Source organism: Momordica charantia, assembly GCF_013281855.1.
Source record: "Momordica charantia cultivar OHB3-1 chromosome 4 unlocalized genomic scaffold, Mcharantia_2.0 BLBB01000004.1, whole genome shotgun sequence".
Classification (NCBI taxonomy): domain Eukaryota; kingdom Viridiplantae; phylum Streptophyta; class Magnoliopsida; order Cucurbitales; family Cucurbitaceae; genus Momordica; species Momordica charantia.
The window spans coordinates 22,170,394-22,192,300 of record NW_028275162.1 but is presented as its reverse complement, the minus strand read 5'-3'; the positions used below and the strand labels follow the sequence as shown (position 1 = coordinate 22,192,300).

General features: G+C 38.5%; 2 protein-coding genes across 2 annotated transcripts; one reads left to right on the top strand and one right to left on the bottom strand.

The window, feature by feature from the left end:
* Positions 1-283: 283 nt before the first annotated feature.
* On the top strand, positions 284-2,164 carry LOC111011806 (Eukaryotic aspartyl protease family protein). The gene is made up of 2 exons (XM_022285702.2): positions 284-718; positions 876-2,164. The coding sequence occupies exons 1-2, from the start codon at positions 374-376 to the stop codon at positions 1,950-1,952; spliced, it is 1,422 nt and encodes a 473-aa protein (XP_022141394.1). The 5' UTR covers positions 284-373; the 3' UTR covers positions 1,953-2,164.
* Positions 2,165-5,995: 3,831 nt separating this feature from the next.
* On the bottom strand, positions 5,996-21,319 carry LOC111011817 (SNF2 domain-containing protein / helicase domain-containing protein / zinc finger protein-like protein). The gene is made up of 13 exons (XM_022285715.2): positions 21,130-21,319; positions 20,503-20,689; positions 19,939-20,043; positions 19,570-19,798; positions 19,018-19,472; positions 14,851-14,922; positions 14,693-14,770; positions 13,701-14,601; positions 13,028-13,158; positions 11,895-12,116; positions 10,654-11,238; positions 10,237-10,446; positions 5,996-6,476 (listed from the first exon to the last, which is right to left on the bottom strand). Exons 4-13 carry the CDS (start codon positions 19,721-19,723, stop codon positions 6,372-6,374), a joined length of 2,913 nt encoding a protein of 970 aa, XP_022141407.1. The 5' UTR covers positions 19,724-19,798; positions 19,939-20,043; positions 20,503-20,689; positions 21,130-21,319; the 3' UTR covers positions 5,996-6,371.
* Positions 21,320-21,907: the final 588 nt, after the last annotated feature.

The window sequence follows — 21,907 nt, the reverse complement described above, 5'->3', positions numbered from 1 at the left end:
AATGTCAATTCACCCGGACTATTTCGTAAGAATGTATACATAAAAAACTAAGATGTAAAATTTTATGCATGGAAACTACACATCAATGATCATTTATTAACTGTTTCTTTTTAAAATTATGCTGGTGAAGTATGAAAACAAAAGTATTTTCAAAATATTTCAAACTTTAGTTTTGAATTTGAAAATATTTTTTAAAAAATAGATTCAAAACAAAAGAATATAAAGACGAAAATTTATAACCTTAATTTCTAAAAGCAGAAAATCAAAAACAAAATAGTCACACCAATAACTCAATTATACTCTAAACCCCACAAACTCTCTTTTTTCCTTCTCATATTTCCCACACATAAAATCCCTCATTCTCATCATTCTCATGCCTGCAACCATGCTACCTTTTCTTCTGTTTCTTCCTCTTTTAACCGCCACCGTCGCCGCCACCGCCGCTTACCCGGTCACCCAACTGCTAAATGTCAAAGACATAACCAAAGAAACAGAATCCGAACCCACCAGACTACCAGAAGATCTCCCCCTCCATGAAAACTACCCTATTCATAACACCACCACTCACACTCAATGGAAGCTCAAGCTCTTCCACAGAGATAACCTACCCCTCAACTTCGATCCCGACCATCGCTGCCGTTTCAAAGAGCGTATGGAGAGAGACCTCAAAAGGGTCTCCTCTCTGCTCCGACAACTCTCCAACGACAGTAACGAACAGGTGATTAAGGATGGAGTGAAGAAGGAAGGAGGGAGACAATTGCCCGCCTTACTATATATAATATATTAAGTTTTCATAGTGTTCCTTCTAAATTCCCACTCATAAAGTGGGAATGTTACCTATGTAAAAAGTTAAAATTTTGTTTTTGCTCCTGCAGGTGACGGACTTTGGGTCCGACGTGGTTTCGGGCACGGAGCAGGGGAGCGGAGAGTACTTTGTGAGGATCGGCGTCGGCAGCCCGCCGAGGAGCCAATACGTCGTGATTGATTCCGGCAGCGACATTGTTTGGGTGCAATGCCAGCCATGCAGCAAGTGCTACCAACAGTCCGACCCGGTGTTCGACCCGGCCGGATCCGCCTCCTACGCCGGCGTCTCCTGCGACTCCTCGGTGTGCGACCGCCTCGACAACGCCGGCTGCAACGACGGCCGGTGCCGGTACGAGGTGGCGTACGGCGACGGCTCCTACACGAGCGGCACGCTCGCTCTCGAAACCCTAACTTTCGGGCGGGTCATGATCCGGAACATCGCGATCGGGTGCGGGCATATGAATCGGGGAATGTTCGTCGGAGCTGCCGGGTTGCTCGGCCTCGGCGGCGGCGCCATGTCGTTCGTCGGCCAGCTCGGCGGCCAGACCGGCGGCGCGTTCAGCTACTGCTTGGTGAGCCGCGGCACCGAGTCCACCGGGTCGCTGGAGTTCGGGCGCGGGGCGATGCCCGTCGGCGGCGCGTGGGTCCCCTTAATCCGAAACCCACGCGCGCCGAGTTTCTACTACGTCGGGCTCTCGGGTCTCGGAGTGGGAGGCACTCGGGTTCCAATACCCGAACAGATCTTCGAGCTCACCAATTTAGGGTACGGCGGCGTTGTGATGGACACCGGCACCGCCGTGACGAGGCTGCCGGCGCCGGCGTACGAAGCCTTCAGAGACACCTTCATCGGACTAACCGCGAACCTCCCTCGATCGGCCGGAGTATCGATCTTCGACACATGCTACGATCTGAATGGATTCGTGTCGGTTAGGGTTCCGACGGTGTCGTTCTACTTCTCCGGCGGGCCAATACTGACGTTGCCGGCGAGGAACTTCCTGATTCCGGTGGACGGCGAGGGGACGTTCTGCTTCGCGTTCGCCGCGTCGCCGTCGGGATTGTCGATAATAGGGAACATCCAGCAAGAGGGAATTCAAATCTCCATTGATGGAGCAAATGGATTTGTGGGATTTGGGCCAAGTATTTGTTAATTCACCAAAATTCAAAGGGCAAATCTGTCATTTTGAATACTCTTACATTCTTCTTCCACCTATGTAATATACATTTTTGTTTTCTTAATTAGATTTGAACTATCAACTAGTTGGAATCATCACTCTTGATGATATCGTATTGTAGTGTAGAATGTAATTTTTTATATCAAGTTTTTTCTTTGAACTTATGAAGATAGTTGAAACTTTGCTGATGAGAATATTGTACTTTTTGAAATGTTAAAGATATAGTCAAGTATGGTCCTGGTTGAGATTCAATAATTGTTTTTACTAAAAATACATCGGGAAGTTGTATAGTGTCACTTAGTCTTTCGTCAGTCATTAACAATAAAATTATATTACAAGAGGTTAGCGATCAAACAAAAGGTAATAATTAGAAAGAGATTAATTTTGAGTAAGCAAAGGTAATAATAATCAGAAGAGAAAGGGTCAAACATGGGCAATGGGAAAATGAAAGAAAAATGAAAGGGTGTAAAGTGGGTCAAAAAGAGTGGGGGAAAAGGGACGTGAATAAACAATTGGGCAGTAGAATAGTAGTTTTGAGTATGGTGATAGAATCCAAGGGACCCCTTTAAACTTTTGTACTAGAAATAATTGATCTCTCCCTCTCTCTCTCTCGCCATTTGTGAGTGTTTCGGTCACTTTACACACATCTCAACTAATCTCATAAGACAATCGCATGATCCTACTACATTTAGTTGTTAAGTAAACTTGTGGAATATTAAATTCGAGTCTTAAGTGGCTTGAACTCGTTCTCTCTCTATGTCGTTTATTATTGGTCTTTACTGACCATTGGGCCAACCTACATACTCACGAGACAACCGTCTGATCAAACTCTAGGATATTAACTCCGTCATCGTCGTCACTCCTACTCTCTCTCACAAATGGAATGATGAAGTAAGGGAGCCACCACTAAGGCAGACATGTGAAGGCATCACTGGGGTTCTGGTCTTGCCTTTGAAGTGCATTCAAGTAATGACTTTTGCAAAGCCATTTGCTTTTTCCTCTTTTTATGACATTGTGAGATCAAGATTGATTACTTTTGTCCCCTTTTCCCTTTAAATATGCCTTCCAAATTGAGTTAAAACAATTTTGAATTACAAACATTTAAATATTGACGCGAATGTTGAGATCTTAGTTTTAGGAAAATATCACTGTCGCTCACACTAGTGATACTGTTTTAATATTCTTTTTCTTTTTAATATTTCTTCAAATTTTTACGGTATGATGAAATTATTGATTGTAGTGCAAGACAAAGCCATAGAATATTTTTGTATCTTTGAAGAATAGAGATGAAGTTACCAATAGGCCACTTAATTCCCATGCTCACTTTATGTCCCAAAAAGCTAAAATTTGCCCATGAAATTTGTGAAAGGAGAAGGAATCAATTAAAGGCAATGTAAGCTTTAGTCAGGATCAAGGATCAATTTGGATATACTTTCATCTCCATGCATATTTTTTTCTTCGGGATAATAGTGATTGAAATGTGATGTCACTTTTACAGCCCAATTCTATGGAATAATAACACAATTTTACGTTTATACCAAATACCTATTTACATGATGTAAGAAGAATAATATTTGCCTACACCTTAGTTGAAGTTTAAATATTATTTTAAAAAGTGACATTTAAAAAAAAAAAGTGACCAATTTGATCTCTATTTGCAAAAATTTAACATAAATTTCACACAATTGAAACCCTTTAATACGGACTACATTTCAAGAAATTTAATGAATGAAATGTCATGCTAAAATTGTGATCGAAAGAAATGAGATAAAAATGAAAATGAATTGACCATAATAGTCGTTTTTTGAAACTACAAGACTAAAAATGGATGTTTTGGAAGTATGGGAACTAAAATAAACAAAAGTCGAAAATTTTGATATGGTATAACGTAATATAGTAAGAATTAATTAATATATTTCATTGGTCCAACATTTAAAAGAAACTCACCAGCTGTTGACATCTTTGAAAGGAAAAAAGTGGCCCATGATTTGATGTGCACTTAATGATTAGCTACTAAAATCCAAACCACAGCTTGACTAAATGGCTAAAACAATGGGACTCCAAATTTTACACCTATTAAGACAATGGTGTTTCTTTTACCATGGTTAGCTAGTCGCTAATATTACTTAAATAACGCATAGTGAGCTACGTTACATATAAAATAATACATATTTAAAGAGTATTCAAAATCGGAGTATTCAAGTATCTCAAGAGTTGAAGGAACTCCCCAAGCTAATAACAGATCATTATCGAAAGTTCGTAAAAAGGTTACATTATGATTGCTTGGCCCCTCATGGAACAATTTAAGGACCAATTGGACTAGTCCTTTCAAACAGCTCAAACAAGCCATGGTAGCCATTCATGTGCTTGCCTTGCGTAGCTTTTTGTAGATCATCTGTTGTTGAAGTTGATACTACATTAAGGATGAAAATAAAGGCGATAACGTTGCAAGATTGCATAATTTCATAAGCTCGATTGAAAATAAATGCAAGGGCAACATTACTTTCTCAACAAAAATATTGATGGTAATAGTATAAAAACCGATCATAAGCTTGGGATGCAATTTGTAGTTAAAAATCATTCATAAGCATGAACCATCTTCTAGACACTACTCATTGTCGAGAAATATGCTCAGCTAGTAACGATTGCAATATACAACATGGATCAAGGATGAATAAAAGGGTAGCCAACACGTATTCTCACGGTGATATCTATCCATTATGTACATGATCTTGGTGTATCCCCTTTAGGGGCCTTCTTGATTTGAATACACTTATTTTGTTTCTTATGAAAAAATAAATCTGAGTCCAGAAAAGTGTCAACTCATGGCCTTGCCCCCAATTTAAATTTGATGGGGCATTCTAACTAGTGAAGGCATGTGTTCATATTTGCCAAAAAGAATCTTGCTTGCATTTCACTGCTTGAAGAATCTTACCATTCTAGTGATAATTAAAAAACAAACAACATCTGACTAGTTTCTTTTCAATCGTAATATCAAAACGGCAAATGAAACATGAAATCCAATCTGGATGCAGAAAACTAGAGGCAAAATAGAGACACAAACCACTAAAATCCATTTTAGACAATTACAAATGATTCCTAATAACCCTCTTTCAGAACAATCACCCCCGAAGTTCAAACCAAATCAAGCAGACAAATAAAACAAGGGTGAGCAAATGAGAGTCAATGTCAAACCCCGATGCCTGGAGAGTTTTACAGCCAGGCCATGCCCCAACGAACCAGCATGTTGGACAAAAAGTAGAATAGAACAACCAAGACGACACGTGAGCTTATGTGGATCACCCGATCTAGTGGTCCAATGGTGCAGGATTGATCAAACTTGAGGTTCTAATTCTCTTAGCATGGGAGATACCGGCAAGTAGAAAGAATGCCCCAACTGTTGTAGGAAAAATCTATAGTATTCTGATACCATACAGTCATAGGGAGGTTTGACCCAAAAAGAAAAAGTACCCAAATAATATTTCATTCATAAATAGATATTCATGGAAGCCCCTGAACCAATATATTGGGAAATTACAATGAATAAGTCAGCAATAAGTTCCAAACAGCTAAGATATTTACATATGTATGTGATAGTAATATACCAAGTACAAATCCTGAGTTCAAATCTGCCTCATGTTCCCAATGTCAGATGAGTCTCAACAACATCAATTATTCATCAGTAACAGAGCAACTAGATAAGGTCAGAAGTATGAAATAACTGACCTAAACACGAGCATAGCCCTTTTCCTTGGGTTCACTGTACTACAGTTATGGTGAATTGATGACATCTTAATAGAAGAACACGATTGATCAGTGGTAAAATGTACCTTAACGTATGCCATCTTTGTTCCATCCTCTCTTCTTCAATCTTCAGAATTCAATAGTTGAGTTGCATATTCTCTAAGAAACCCAATGAAACCTGTAATATTTTATAAGCATGTGTCTTGCAATATGGACCTGGGCTTTCGTGAGAAGGTCATTACAGAATTTAGACGTAATGACAAAAGAGAGAAAAAGGCAACTAAAACTGAACATTTTGTATACAATAGAAATCAACTTGGATATTTACAAGCAGCCCTATCTAGAGATACTTCAGCGCTCGACTGAAACGCCGAAGAAGAAAGAAAAAGAAAGAGAGAAAAAAAAAGGGAAGATGGGGGACGGAAAAAGAAAATGAGGCTGCTAGGGCCACAAAAACTCATTTATGTTACCACTAGTATATGCTGACCCAGTCCATCCTGTGGGGCCAGTCTGGTGTGCCAAATAAATGCAACCAGCGTCTCTCGCCCTTAAATTATGAGAATCAGAAGTTATTCTGATCCCTACAAAATTTTTCCACAAGTGTAAGCTAATAAAACTTTGGAAGATGAAGCCAAAATGCCGGTTGACAATTCAAACCATAAAGAGATATCTGAGATCTTCTACTGTCAGGCGAGAAGCAGAACCTCCACTTTGATCTTCACCAAAAGCTGATGCAACCATTTTTCTCTTCTCTTCCTGCGGAACATTGGTCAGAAAGGAAAAACATCTTCACGTGAATATTATGTGCATATCTATTTCATTTTGTAAAGCACCAACCCAACCTCTAAACAAATGTTCAAAATGATCGAGTATCCAAAAACAGTCAGAATCAACAAATATTTTTGCTAACACCTGTATTATTTAATCATCAAATAAATCATCAAAGCTATGCAGAACCTTCAACTTCAACTACAATGACAATTGACAATTGACAACTTTTATTGAGGGACTTTTTCTTTTAACGTAGTCCAGGATTATAAAGTGAAGGATATCTAGATTACCATACGTATTGTGCAATAATTAAAGATACTCAAGTATCTAACATTGTATGATATTTGTAACTTGATAAACAATGTCATATACGACTTCTTGTATATCACTTCATGGTCATGTATCTAGACTATTGTAGTGTACAGTCATTCCCTAGGAGGGCATGTGGTGTGGATCACTTGTAGGCTTGTAGCAAGTGCTCATGACCACGAGGTCGAGAGACCATCAGTCATATATATGAAGCAGAAGTGTGTTTTTTGTCCCACAGAAGTTGAATTCCCAGGACATTGGGTTAGCCAAGGTCAGATAAGGACAGGATAAGAGTAATGTTAAGGTAGTCCTAGAGTGGAACGTTCCTGCTAAAGTAAGAAGGCCTACAATCTTTCTTAGATGGCTAATTATTACAAGAGGTTCATTGCAGGTTTATTCAAGGAAGGTAGCGCCTCTTACATATTTGTGGAGAAAAGACCGAAAGTGGAAACAGGAAAATGAACGTTACAAGGCATTGGATAAGTCATAAGCTAAAGAAGGTGATTGCATTAGAACCAAAGAAGGTGATGCATGTGACTCATGCATCTGTCTTTTGACAAACAAGTAACGAAATCAGCCAAAGTTGTGATCTTTTTCCTCCAGTAATGGACCATGATGGTTAGTTTAGTTGCTACCCTAGAAAGGTGTCCCAAACTCCCAATCTTATATCTCACATCAACGTGTCCATGTCATTGTATATTTGTCATGTGTCCACGTTTGTGTGGGTAGCAAGGAGATTTGGGTCTAAGCAACATCAAAGAGGTTTGAGATACCGTCATTTTCCCTCTAGTATGGGACATGATGATTAGTTGATATCCTATCCCAAAAAGGTGAACCAATCCAATCCTTAGATCTCACAGCGACGTGTTTGTGTTGTGTCGTATTTGTGTCACTTGACCATGTCAGCAGGGGTAGCAAGGAGCTTTGCATCTAGGCAACATCAAAGAGGTTTGGGGTATAAGCAACGTCAAAATAGGAAGAAACCAACCATCATGGCCGACACTGACAATGCAAAAAAAAAAAAAAAAAATAGCGCCCGTGCTTCCTAGCTTCTGACCATGCAACTCGGATAAGCTTCAATTAGCCTTTGACCATGCAACCCGGACAAACTTCACTGAAAAAATAGAAGGTGCAGCTATTGGAAATGGAATGGACATTTTATGGTGGAAAGCAACCCATCAGGCCGTTTCACAGTCAATTTAGCCTTCATGGCTCTCATGTCCCCTTCTCCTAAACTTAATTCAGCTACAGCAAACTTGATTTGGAATTTTAGAGTCCCAAAGAAGGTAAATTTCTTCCTTTGGACTTTGTTTTATAGAGGGATAAATACCGCAGAGAAACTTCAGAGGAAACTCCCTCACTGGACTCTTTCTCCCTCTGTGTGCACAATGTGTATGAGCAACAATGAAACAGTGGACCACCTCTTTCTCCACTGCCCTTTTGTTTCCAAAGCTTGGGGGTTTATAGCTTCTTTGCTATATTTATCTCTTTGCATTCCTAGAAGAATTGAGGATTTCATTGCTGAAAGTTGTGGAGGAAGGCAGCTCAAGGGCAAAGCGTGGGTTCTTTGGAATTGTGTGGCTCGGGCTCTTTTATGGTCGATATGGAAGGAACGGAATGGTCGGCTTTTTGAAGATAAGTTGATTTTGTTAGATTCTTTTTGTGTGCATAGTAAGCTTCTAGCTTCTTGGTGGGCTTTACTACACAAGAAAGTTTATTGTAACTACAATCTTCTTTTGCTTACAGCGTTGATTGTATAGAGCTTGGGGAGGGTTAGCTCTACCCTCTGCCTTTTGTTTGTATCCCCTTTTAGGGGTCTTCTTGATTTGAATACACTTATTTTGTTTCTTATCAAAAAAAAAAAACCAGTTATTTATACTTCTTTTGGATATAGTCATAAGCACCAAGGATATGAATGTCTAACTCCTGCTGGTTGAATCTATATTCCAGGGTTTGTAAATTCTTGTTTTGCTTTCAGCATAAATTTTGTGCATTCACAACCAACTATCATTGACATGTCACAAATAATTGTTTTCCTATTTTTACTGTTCCTTCACGTTAACCTAATTCAGGTCCTCTTCTTCTACCAGCCTGAGTATTTGTCCATCTGATCCTGTCTGTTAGTTCTTTATCTACCAGTAGTAATGCTTCCAACACTAGCAATGAGCCTGAACCAGTTACTTGTGTTCCAGCAGAGGTTGAGAAATCCCAACAGCAAGTTTTTTCTGATCCTGTCTGTTAGTTCTTTATCTACCAGTAGTAATGCTTCCAACACTGGCAATGAGCCTGAACCAGTTACTTGTGTTCCAGCAGAGGTTGAGAAATCCCAACAGCAATTTTTTTCACCAAATTTGAGACTCATTCCACGGCTACATGGAGAAAGTCTGGTTAAGAAGAAAGTCTGTTCCAGTGGAGGTTAAAGAAGTCTTGGAAGGTAGCTATTCTTTGGCTATTATGGTTTCTTTGGCAAATAACAAAGAATTTTGGTTCTTAAACATCTATGGCCCCACTAATTACAATGAAAGAAGGCATTGATGGAATGGAATTCGATCTACACATTCTTATTGTGGCATACCCTGGTGCATTGGTGGTGACTTCAATGCCATTAGATGGTCTGATGAAAGTTCTACAGGAGGAAGAAGACAGAAGGTCGTTCCTATTCGTTGGGACAGAACGCTATTGAGGATCAAGACAGAAAAAAGAAGGCTAACAAGGACCAAAACCACATCTAAGCATTTGTGTGGGTTTTCACATACCTTTTTAGTTTGTTCCTTCTGTATTTACTCCAAATTAGGGTGTGTATCCGTGAACATTTCTTTTTTTTTTTTTTTAAGAAACAGAGAATCAACTTTCATTTCATAAAAGTAGTGAAATATACAAAAGGGCTAACTGAGGTCACAAAAAAATCCTTTCCAATTAGAACGTATCCCTAAGGGAGTAATTACAAAAAGGTTTTTCTAACTTGCACCAATTGGATGCTGTGTACAAAATAAGATCAAATATAAAGTAGTGTTGTTTCTTTTCATTACCAATGAGTTCATTTCTTATTAAAAAAATTTGGCAAAGATATGCAACAAAACATAATTATAAAACTATACATATAGTGAGGAAGCACCAAGTAGAGGTAAACAGTCTAACTAGATTCCAAGATCATCACGACAAGAATCTGCCAAAAATCCTTTTGCTTCTTTTAGACCACAATTTCCAAAGAAGAGTCATCACTGCATTATTCTTGTAATATTTCCATTCAATAATTAAAAAGGAAAAACTTAAAGATGGTGAGCACGAGAAGATTTTGTGGGTGAAGTTCTTGATTTATACCTAAAAGATTATTCATCATAAACTTAAATAAAATTATTTTAATATAAACTGAGCATTCAACAGATATAAAACTGATAATGAAAAACAAACATAAGGCAAAAGAGACGGCATATACCTGCAGTGCTAGTATCCTATCTTCTACTGTATCTTTTATCGTAATCCTTGACACTGTCACAGGACGAGTCTGTCCAATTCTATGTGCTCGATCTACAGCCTGGTCCTCAGTAGTCGGATTCCACCAAAGATCTAATAGGATAACATGACATGCTGCAACCATGTTTAAACCTAGATTTCCCGCCTTCAATGACATCAACATAACAGTGATCTGTAAAAAGAATTCACTATTAAAATATTGAATTCAACATCCACGCTAAAACATAATATTGCTAATTATTTCAATACATATATCATTTCAAATCATGTAAACTAACTGTAACAAACAAACTTCCATAAAATATAATGTTCTCCAACATAGAGAGGCATATTAAAGCACCAGAATTTGTTTAAGTAGTATTCAGATTAAGGGCCAAACCTCAGGGTCAGTGTTGAAATCTTTCACAGCACGGTCTCTTGAAACCAGAGACATTGTGCCATCAAGCCTCCTATATTGGATGCAAGACAGGTTCAGTGACGTTTCTACTAAATCCAACATGCCAGTCCACTGGGAAAAAACAATCGTTTTCACAGGTCCTTCAGTTGGATTTGGAAATGGAGATGTGTGCTTCGTAGTGTCAACATCTGAATCACAGATCTCAATGCATTCATCTTCTGGATGTATAGAACCTCCGTTGCATCCAAAGGAACCTCCATTTACGGGAGTTGAAGTTGATGCTTTACTGTTGGTCTGCAGAATCTCAAGAACAGCCCTAATTTTGGACGAACTGTACTCACTATGAACTAGGGATTTCTCAGAAAACCCTGAACTTGTGGAACCACCATCAAGATCATCAGAGATACTTTTTCGAAGGGTAGTCTTCGAAAAAACAACATCAGCAGCAACTTGTTCCTTACATCCAAGTGCGGGGCACATATTGTCATCACCAGTCAAGTATTCAGACACACATTGATAGCAGAAAACATGGCCACACATGGTAACAACGGGATTCTCAGGTGGATCCTATTAAAAACGTTAAACAGTTAACATGATAAGATAAGTCATTCTTTTTATAGCAAGAAGATTACAGAAGCCTTATATCTCATTCCAGATTGTTCATTCAGGTTATTTAAATATATGCCACTTAGGATTGCAATTGAAATATGTGCATGCACATTATATATGTTTGCACAAAAATCACAAGATGGCCAATAGTGCCATCTTTTAATATTTAATAAACAATAATTTCAATTTTTTAACAATAAAAAATAATGGCAGCATAGGCCAGATGCGTTCATCACAAGTAAATCCCATGCTAAAAACATTTGCAGGGAGTGTAGGCGTGAGCATCTCCTTTCACAAGCAAGAGAGAGAGAGAGAAATGGAGAGGAAGAAGGTATTCCTGAAACCAAGTTAAAAGAAGCCCAAAACATCTGGTATTTTATATATCCTACACTAATAGCCTTGGTCACAATAATTCCAAAATCCAAAGATTTTTTCATTCCCTCTTCGTAACAAAATGTAGATTTCCTCTCAATATCGATTCATAGTGGAGGTTGAGCACAAAAGATGGTTGAAGAACAAGGAGAAAGTAGACATTTCAAGTCTTCACATCCCAAGCATGGTTAGAATTCTCCTTTCACCATAATTCAAGAGTCAATAGGAAGAATGAAACTCACATCGCATACACGGCATATGGCCAAAGAAGTCTCCAAACGATTTAACAGATTCATCAGCATCTCCTTCGGAAGTTTACTAGCCATTTCTGTAGAATCCTTCCCCACAGAATCAGTATTACATCCTTTTACAAGAAGTGGGTGGTCACAAGCCTGACGGAGGCGTAGAAGCATCAGCAGAATATTTGCATAGTTTTGCTTTACAGTGCCTGCTGCAGCATATGCCTGCAAAGTACAAATCACATAACTCATGTTTGATTCCACACTAAGAAGGGAACTTCCATTCAACAAAAGGTGTAAAAACCAACTGAGTGGACATACAAGAAGACCAGCCCCTATGCGGACAAACTCGTTTATATATATTTTTTTTTTAACAAGATACAAACTTTTCATCGTATCTTTTCATTGATGAATGAAAAGGAACAAAAATTGTTCAAAGCCAAACAAACTCGTTTAAATATATAAACAACAATCAATCACAAGAAAACAACGAAGTTAAAATCCTACAGAAAAGCATTCATACATCCTTAGGGTCTGGTATGTTTGAAATCCAAAAGAAAGGAATTGAATAAATTATATTTTAAACTGCCGGACTGTTTTTTTTTTGTATGCCCTTTTTGTGTATCTTCTTTTTTCATCTCTCAATGAAAGTGCAGTTTCTCATCAAAAAAAAAAAAATTATATTTCAAACTCCATGCCACTTTTGTACAGGTATCTTCAAGCACTCTTTTGTTCCTCTGTAACTATTCGTTTCATTTGTTTATTTAGTTTCTAAGTTCAGATTGGTTTAAGCCTTAATTACCTTGGCTTAATTGGTTTAAACCTTGTAATTTAATCCTTCTTTACCTAAGGCCTAACCTATAAGGCATAAAGCTTCCCCCATTGTAAGTAGTTTGCGGCTGGGAACCCTAGTCTGTTCCTTTTCTCTTCTGGAATATATCTATTTCTATTTCTTCTAAAAAAATAAAATAAAATAACTAGGTTTCTCTGACCTCAACATCCCTTAAAACAATTGTGGTCAGGTGTTCTTGTTGAAAAACCGCTTGGAGAAGAGGAGTTTTTTTATTATTAAAAAAAACACTAAACTTTGAACAAATAAATCTCCAAGCGTAAACATAAAATAGAACTAAATGCACCTTGAATTGCTTGCGAGAATCAGCTTCTAACTGAGTATAAAAATCACGCTCCTCAGTTGAAAAGTCCACTTTTGTCAACCGTATGGTTTTGGGGGGCAATTTGACGATTGGTTCCCCATCGATTAATGTGCCTAATCAAATAAGATCGTCATCAGAACTGTAGAGAAAAGTGACTGAAATTCATATTTGGATATAAAATGTCATCCTAAACTAAATATGGTGTAGTGTAGCATATACTGTCAAATGCAAGTTTAATACTCATCGCAGTTGTACTTGAGATGAACAGGTATAAAAAGCAGATAAAGTATCATGGCCAGCAGCATGAGGTACCCACTAGGCTAGTTACTGATCAGAACTACTTTTCCCAACAGCTAATTAACTACTTGCTAGCCATCTCAACAGACAGTTATAACAGAATATGGCTAACACAATACAACAGTTCAACAGAGCTGTATACTTATCCCTCATAGAGCATTGGACAGATATGTATTTCATAGTATTGGGCAGATTTTTTTTCCTTATTTTGCCCTAGCTTGTTTCCTGTCTATGAAGCAGCAGCATAAATACCAATATCTAGTGAGAAATTTATCTTCTCTGTCATATTCTTATACAAAATAACAGTGGAGTTTTTATGAAAGGAAAATAAACAGAGAGGTAGAGAGCATGCATCCACCTTTTGTCCGTCGCAACATTATAGCCCTTAGAACAGCCTGAAGCTTCTTATACCCATGAACTGAATTTCTGGAAATTGGAACTTTGATTGTGTTGTAGAAAGACTTATAGACAGCATACGGATCGTACCTCAGAAATCTGAAATAACTATATAAATCATCAATTGCATTTTGTATAGGTGTTCCAGATAAGCACCACCTTCTTTTGGCTCGAAGGCTACAGCAGGCTCTAGCTACTTGAGTTCTGTGATTCTTTATTGTCTGAGCTTCATCCAGAATAACCCTGAACCAACCCACTCTTGCCAGTGGGCCAGAATCACACTCAATGGAAATACCAGTTCCTTTCCTGCCCTTCCTACTCTTCTTACTACCCATAGAAGTCTTTTTTCTCTTTCTGTTGATTGAAAAATCAGAAGATAATCCATACCTCTCCCCATTCTTTTCCTCAGCATCATCTTCATCGACTAGAGGTTGTTTTGGAACTTCATTGGTGACAATTGAATAAGTTGTGAGAACCACATCATACTTTGCAAGCTCATCCGGATCCCTTGTCCTACTTCCCCCATGATAAATTAAAACTAAGAGTTTAGCTTCTTCAGTGACCTTCTCGTCTAGTTCTCTGGCCCACTGCCGAAGAATGCTTGCAGGGCACACAACCAGTGTACCGGCTGCTGGCCTCCGCTTACTGATTTGTCTAGTTGCTTTCACTTCTAGAATTGGCTTAACATCATCGGACACTCCAGTTTGCTGCATTTTATCTGAATCAGCAGTGCCATTATCATCATCATCATCCAAATTCAAAGCTTCAGCTTTTTTTTCACTTCCATCTTCTAATTTTGCCTTTGATTGCAAAGACCTCTGCATTTGTATAAGTGAAATCATAGAAACTGTCTTTCCAAGGCCCTGCAAGAGGAAAGGGAAAAAGTCTAGAACCTCATTAAGGACAAATTTCCACATACAGACAGGAAATTAATCCAGGCCCAGTAGCTCACACCTGGTCATCTGCTAAAATTCCTCCCAAACAATGCAAACTTCTAGTTTCCTTCTGTAGCATCCATGCTAATGCAATTTTCTAAAAGACGAAGTCGAACGAAAAGTTTGAGAAAATGTCAATGAAAGTAAAAGAAAGACACTACATTCTGATAGAAAAACCTGATGTCTTAAAAGAGGAACAGACAAGAGACCATCGGGTAAATTAGCTTCAAGTTTTGGTTGATTTAAATCCTGCAGGAAAAGAGTTATTAGGACTTTAAGAAAATTGACAAGAATAGAAGCATTTATAAGATGAATAAAACTTTTACACTCATTGAAAGCAACCAGTTTCTTCATTCTACCCGTCAATCTTTTAGGTCAGAATTGTTTCCTCTTATCTTTTGTACTATCATCAGTTTAACCCTTTTTCGATATGAAATAATCTCATTGATCAAGGAAATAAACAAAGCAAAAGACCTACAAAAGTAAAGTAATTACAAAATATTTCTCCAAAATGGTGGAAATCAAAGAAATAGCACGGTTGAAAAAATATTTATCTAACAAAACCGAATAAGAGAAAACAAAAATAGTACAGGGTTTGTTCTCTCAAGCGTTCCCCTAGCTCCAGGCAACCCATTACTAAGCTGGAAAAAATTATCAGGAATTTCTTTTGGAAAACTGGAAAAGAGGAAGGAGGTCCTAATCCAATTAGATGGGAGGTGACTGTGTTCCCCTACGACTTTGGGAGTTTTGTTGGAAAAGGAGACACCCTGATAGCAAGCAAATACTAGTTGATTTCTAATGAATGGTGGCCGGCTGAAAAAGGGAGAGAGCCCACTTCACATATTAATGTCAAACCATATCAATTTCCAGGTTCAAGTCTTTCAGCTACCTTCTCAAGCACTAGGTTACAAAAAGAAATGTTGGAATTGTTAATTAAAGAAGGAGAAAACCTAATTTTTTTTTTTTTTTATAAGAAACCGAACTTTTCATTGAGAAGAATGAAAACAAAACAGAAATACATGGGCATACAAAAATACAAACCGAAAAAGGAAGCCAACCTAGAGAAAGGGCTTCCAATCCAAAAGAATATGACTTAGCTGATAATTACAGAATAAATTCGAAACAGACCCCCATAAAGAGACATTAAACCTAACGAGATCCCAAACAAACTCCCACTCCCTTCCCCCCCAAATGCTCCACAGAATCCCAAAAAACCCGACCCGCCAAAGGAAACTCCCTTTCTCACGGAGGGAGGATACAGCAAGACTTCCTCCATCATCGACACCCAATCTCTATTACGAGCCCAAACAATTTCAAATATCTCAAAGAACCGGCCCCAAATGTTCTAGGAAAACTGGCACTGCCATAAAATATGGTCAAGGTCCTCGGAATCTCGCTTACAAAGAACGCACCACTGCGGTCCCAAGTAAGAAGAAGAGCGCTTCTAAATACGATCCATGGTATTAACCTTTTCCAAGTAAGACCTGCCACACGAAAATTTTTATCTTCTTCGGGATCTTCACTTTCCACAGCGAGGTAAAGACCGGGGCCGCCGGGGGAGTAGTAGGGGAGCATAAGAGTTTAAAGAAAGAACTAGAAGAGAATCCCCTAGAAGGGTTAGGAGACCAAGCACGGAAGTCCTTCCTAGAGAAACTGTAGAGAGTAAGAGAATCAACTCAGACACTTCTCAAGACTCTCTATCAGTTAAGGACCGAGAGAGACCCAGAGATAAAGACAACCCCATCCCCCCCATTTCCCAACACCGAGGCCACCGAGTGCAACCTTTTGTCTGACAAATGAAAAATGCGAGGAAACAAAAGATAAAGAGGCTTTTCCCCCACCCACGTGTCTTCCCAAAAATAAGTATCATGACCATCCCCCACTGAACAAATTAGGAATTGAGAGAAAAAAGGGAAACCTGTGGAAATAGCCTTCCAAGAGTTATTCGCACTAGCCTTTAGTCCTCCGCCAGCCACCCAATCGAAGGGATGAGGACCGTACTTACTCACAATGACCTTTCGCCACAAAGCATTAGGTTCGTGGAAGAAACGCCACAACCATTTAGCCATAAGCGCGTCATTTCTGTGCCTCAAGTTCCCAATACCCAAACCTCCAGCCTCAGTCGGCTTGACAACTGTCTCCCAATTAACTGCATGAGCCCCACCCCCTCGTCCACCCCCTCCCACAAAAAATCTCTCATGATTTTTTCCAAGGTCTTACAAACCGCCACAAGAGCTTTAAAAAGAGAGAAATAGTACGTTGGAATCCCGCTTCAAACCGCTTGAATGAGAGTTAATCTCCCTCCTTTCGAGAAAAAACTTTTCTTCCACAACGATAAACGCTTCTGAAACTTCTCTAGCACTGGATTCCAGAAGGTAAGGGTCTTAGGATTATGGCCTAGAGGAAGGCCCAAATAAGAAGTCGGGAAAGTACCCACAGAATAACCAACCGCAGAGGCCCAACGGGACAGCAAAGAAAGATCACAGTTAATACCCACCAGTGAACTTTTTCCACGATTGATCTTAAGCCCGGATAACGCCTCGAAAAAAGACACCAGACTGATCAAGTTCCTAAAAGAGGCTTCCTTCCCTGAGCAAAAGAGAATAGTGCCATCAGCAAATTGAAGGTGGGAAAGGCTAATCTAAACTCTCCCCACAACAAAACCTTCTAAAACCCCCTCATTCACGCCTGAAGAAATAAGGATACTAAAGATATCCACCACGAAGATAAACAGGAAAGGTGAGAAAGGATCTCCTTGTCTCAGCCCTCTCGTCGCTTGAATCTTCCCCTAGGTCTCCCATTAAAGAGAATAGAAAAATTGACCGACTGGAGGCAATTCCAAATCCAAGATCTCCATTTGAAACCAAAGCCCTTCTTTTCCAAGACTCTATCAAGGAATCCCCAGTCAACATGATCATAATCTTTTTCAAAGTCCAGCTTAAAAATAACACCCTCTTGCTTTCTTTTTTTGTAGTCTTCAATTGCCTCATTGGCAATGAGCACTTGGTCCAAAATTTCTTGTGGTCTTCAATTGCCTCATTGGCAATGAGCACTTGATCCAAAATTTGCCTACCTGCAATAAAGGTTCCTTGCATATTAGAAATAGTACTAGGGAGGACCTGCCTAAGTCTATCCGCTAAAGTTTTCGCAATAATCTTGTATAAGCTCGTTACAAGACTAATAGGCCTATAATCCTGAATCCTAGTAACATTTTCTTTTTTGGGGATTAAGCAAACATAAGTTTCATTCATGGATTTGTCAATAATCCCCCTCTCAGAAAATTCCCGAAAAACCTTCATCAAGTCCTCCTTAATCCTATCCCAATTATCCAGGTAAAAAGCCATGGAGAAGCCATCAGGACCAGGAGATTTATTCCTATCAAAACCGAAGACCACTTTTTTAATCTCCTCCAAAGAAAAAGGCTTCTCCAACTCTTCTCTATCTTGTCTCGAGATAGGGTTCCAATCCAACCCCTCCAAGAAGGGCCTCGGCCCAATCTGCGAAGCATAAAGCTTAGTAAAGAACGATACCACCTCCAAATCAATCTCCTTCTCCTCTTTCAAAAACTATCCCATTCTCGTTAATTAACTGGGTAATGACATTTTTGTTCCATCTCCCATTAGCTACCACATGAAACATCCTTGCGTTATTATCCCCATCCTTGGCCCAACTAACCTTGGCTTTCTGTCTCCAACTCACATCCTCTTTACGAAGGATATCTTCAAAAGCTCCTCTCATGGCCAACCTTTCCTCCCTAAGGTCTGACGACAACAAACCCTCCAACTCCAAACTGTCTAAGGTATTTAAACGAGCAAGAATTTCAAGCTTTCGCACCCAAATATCCCAAACTGTCTAAGGTATTGTTAATGAATTGCAAGAAAATATGCTACAGAGTGCTAAAATTACATTAGTGAAAGCCTCAATCATAATCCACAAGAAACAATCCAATTGATCAAGGACCACTTTTACACAGTCCCAAGAAAGGCATGCTCCCTCATTCTTGTAAATTCCTACAACCTCATATTACTTACTGGTGGAATACTTGGCAATCAGAATTTTTTTTAACAATACCAAGAAAAAAGTATCGAAAAGAAAAAATAGAATTGGAGCAAATCCTTTTCCTCGAAATATGCTAAAAAATGCTAAGAAATATGCTAGTGAAAGCTTCAATCACAACCCACAAGAAACAATTTGATTGACCAAAGACCACTTTTACATAGTAGTGCATTTTCTCCTAATTTACCCTTGAGACAAACATTCCTCCCATTCCTCTCCCTATCTAGTTATGAGAATTTTTTCCCTTACTAAAATACAATAGCATGAAAAATGTTAAATCAAGATTACCTCCAGGGCTGCTTGATAAATCAGCCTCTCATCACTTCCAGGTGCCAGTTCTTCACCATAACCAGGACGATAGGGGTGTTCACTCGGATACTGTGAAGATGGTATAGATTTCCCTGGTGCCAAACTCACAGGTAGGACCCTAAAATCCCTGTTCTCAGAACCAACAGCTTCATCACGAATTTGAATGCTGCCCAGATTGTCTACTAAGTTATTTGATTTAGTAGGGGGGGCATATGACTGAGAAGTATAAGGCAGAGTTCTCTTAAAAGCCTGTTGAGAAGATAATCTTTCATAATCTGCACCAGCTGTGGTTGCAATACGAGAATTCACAGTTCGAGGTAGACCAGCATTCCCATTTTCAGTAAGATATTTGGTATCACCATTAGAACCAGAATGCGGGCTGTTATTGACATTTAGAGAGCTTCTGCTGGAAGCATGAAACTGTCCAGAATTACCTGGAAATATGATAGTCAGTCTTTTTTTTCTTTATCAGAGTTCTTCTGAGAAAATATATATAAAAAAAATGTTTTCTTGCACAAAACTCAGTTTGACCTTGACTACTAGAATCTGTGGATGCCCAATGAGGAAGCTTTCTGCTGTGGCTAGATTCCCCAATACTAGGTGTAACATCTTCACCGTCACTGATATATTCTAGTGAGAAATCACTATCGGATGAACTAATTTCTATAAGGTTTGTCGTGGACATGATGGTTCAACAATAAGATCTCTCTTCTCCAACAAAATTTAAGAAGAAGCTACTGACAGATGAACCAAACTGCCACTGAAATCATAGAAGTTGACATATTATGAAGAAAGCCATATAGATAAAAAGCGACCCAATCATGAAATATCAACTGCTACCTTCACATACATATAGAACAAGCAGTTTCTGAAAATAAAGTTGCAAATCCATCTACTTACAAATGTGAAATGCTTCCAAGCTACATCAACGAATTCAGTCCACATGTTATAAATATTTTCAGATGGACCAGATCCACTAGCAGAGCCGTCTTTGTCAAAACATCCCTGCAAATACCCCAAACAGAAAAAAAAACAAACATCATATTGTTAGTTGAATAAAAAAAGATAACTTGTCAAAACATCAAGGATACAGAAATTTAAGAAGATCTACTGGCATGGATTGAAAAGATACTGCATCACTTCAACAAAGCCATTGCAACAAAATATACATCAGCGACATAAGTCATCAATTAAGAAGACTGAATGATATATGCTTCATTTACAAATAAGGCCCAGTTGGTAAAAAATAAACAAGATGAGATTTGAAGTAACCTGCAAGTTTTTCGGAAGTAGCAAGCCAGATCTACGAAAAACATTCACATGCTTGACAAACATTCAGAAACCCACTCACGCTTTTTAAAGCATGGGATAAGGAGCCAATGACGAAGGTAAAGAAGGAAGTGGAAAGGAGAGGGTAAAATTTAACTCCAGACATTACTCCTCGTATAGCCTTAGTTGTCATACCTCAAGTAGGACACATAGTCGTTAACAATCTACTGTAATTTCATAATTTCAATAGTGAAGCATCAAGTCTGTCGAGTATTATACAAGATCTTTCCAGTAGAGAAGAAGCAGGTCCTAGGATATCCCCGTAATGCAAGAAGGGTAGTTCAAATCCAAATCTTGAAGGGAGATTAAAGTTCTCCAGCACCTAAGAGGAAACCAATCAGAACATCGAATTCAAAAATTCCACTTCCAAATTGAAGCTCTCCAGCACATAAGTCGAAACTGAAATTTCTTAATTCATTTTCCCTCGTCTAAAGAACAGAATGCACTCCGCCCCAACCCCATTAAACCAGCCACTCGAAGATCAATAATTCCAAAACGGAAAAAACAAAAAAAAAATGTTGAACATGAACTTCTCAAATACTCAACCAACACATACAGAATCATCGAATGCAGAGCCGTAGCATGCATGAGTATAAACTAGTGACTAGGGTTTAAAATAACAAAAAGAATATCCCACAACGCAACCAACAGTACTCCGAGATTCACACATTGAAACCGGAATTGAAATGAACTGAAAACAACAACGAAGAAGACGACGTATGGGTTGAAAGGGAGAGGAACGTGAGGAGAGAGAATCCATACGAGGAGTTGACAGATTGCGGTTGCAGATGAAGAATCTTCTCCCTCCGTACTCGGTAGGGTTTGAGGTTTGAAGTTTCCGTTCAACGCCGAGCTGAAAGAGGTTATTTTTCTGGATTTCTTTTTTTCTTTCGTCACTTTTTTTTTCTCTCTTCTTCGGAATTTGAGACCCACGAGGAGTTAACGGCCGTGTGTACTGTGTAGTTTTTTTTCAGTCTTAATGCAGCAGGAGCAGTGTTCAAAATGTGATGAGAATGTCAAGGTACTGATTTTACGTATACATACGATGTTGATGGATATTTTAGAAAGTAAACTTTAATTATAAACTTTTCATGGCATGTGATGTTAATGGATATTGTAATAGGGAAATCAAATAATTATCGACTTGGTTTCCAAACACATTTCTAAATTCTAATTGACTCGTACCTGTTTACTTGTTACCTACTTCTCTTTTCAAATTTGAATTTACACATTTTTCAAACACATTTTCAAATCAAACAATCAATCCAACTTTTCAAGCAAATTTACACAATTTTCAAACACCTCAACCTCGTGATTGTGTCATTCATCTAAATTATCTCTGTGATCCATATTGTAATTTATATCAAAGTTATCAAGATAGTGTACTAGATCCTCCGAAATCATCTTTTTGGTATTAATTAAGTTATCTATTCTATTTCATGTTTCACCATTATTTGTATATAATAATATTTTATTTTTTTTAAATTCTAAGATTATTTTGATATTTATATATGTCAATATTTCACATATATTGTTAAAT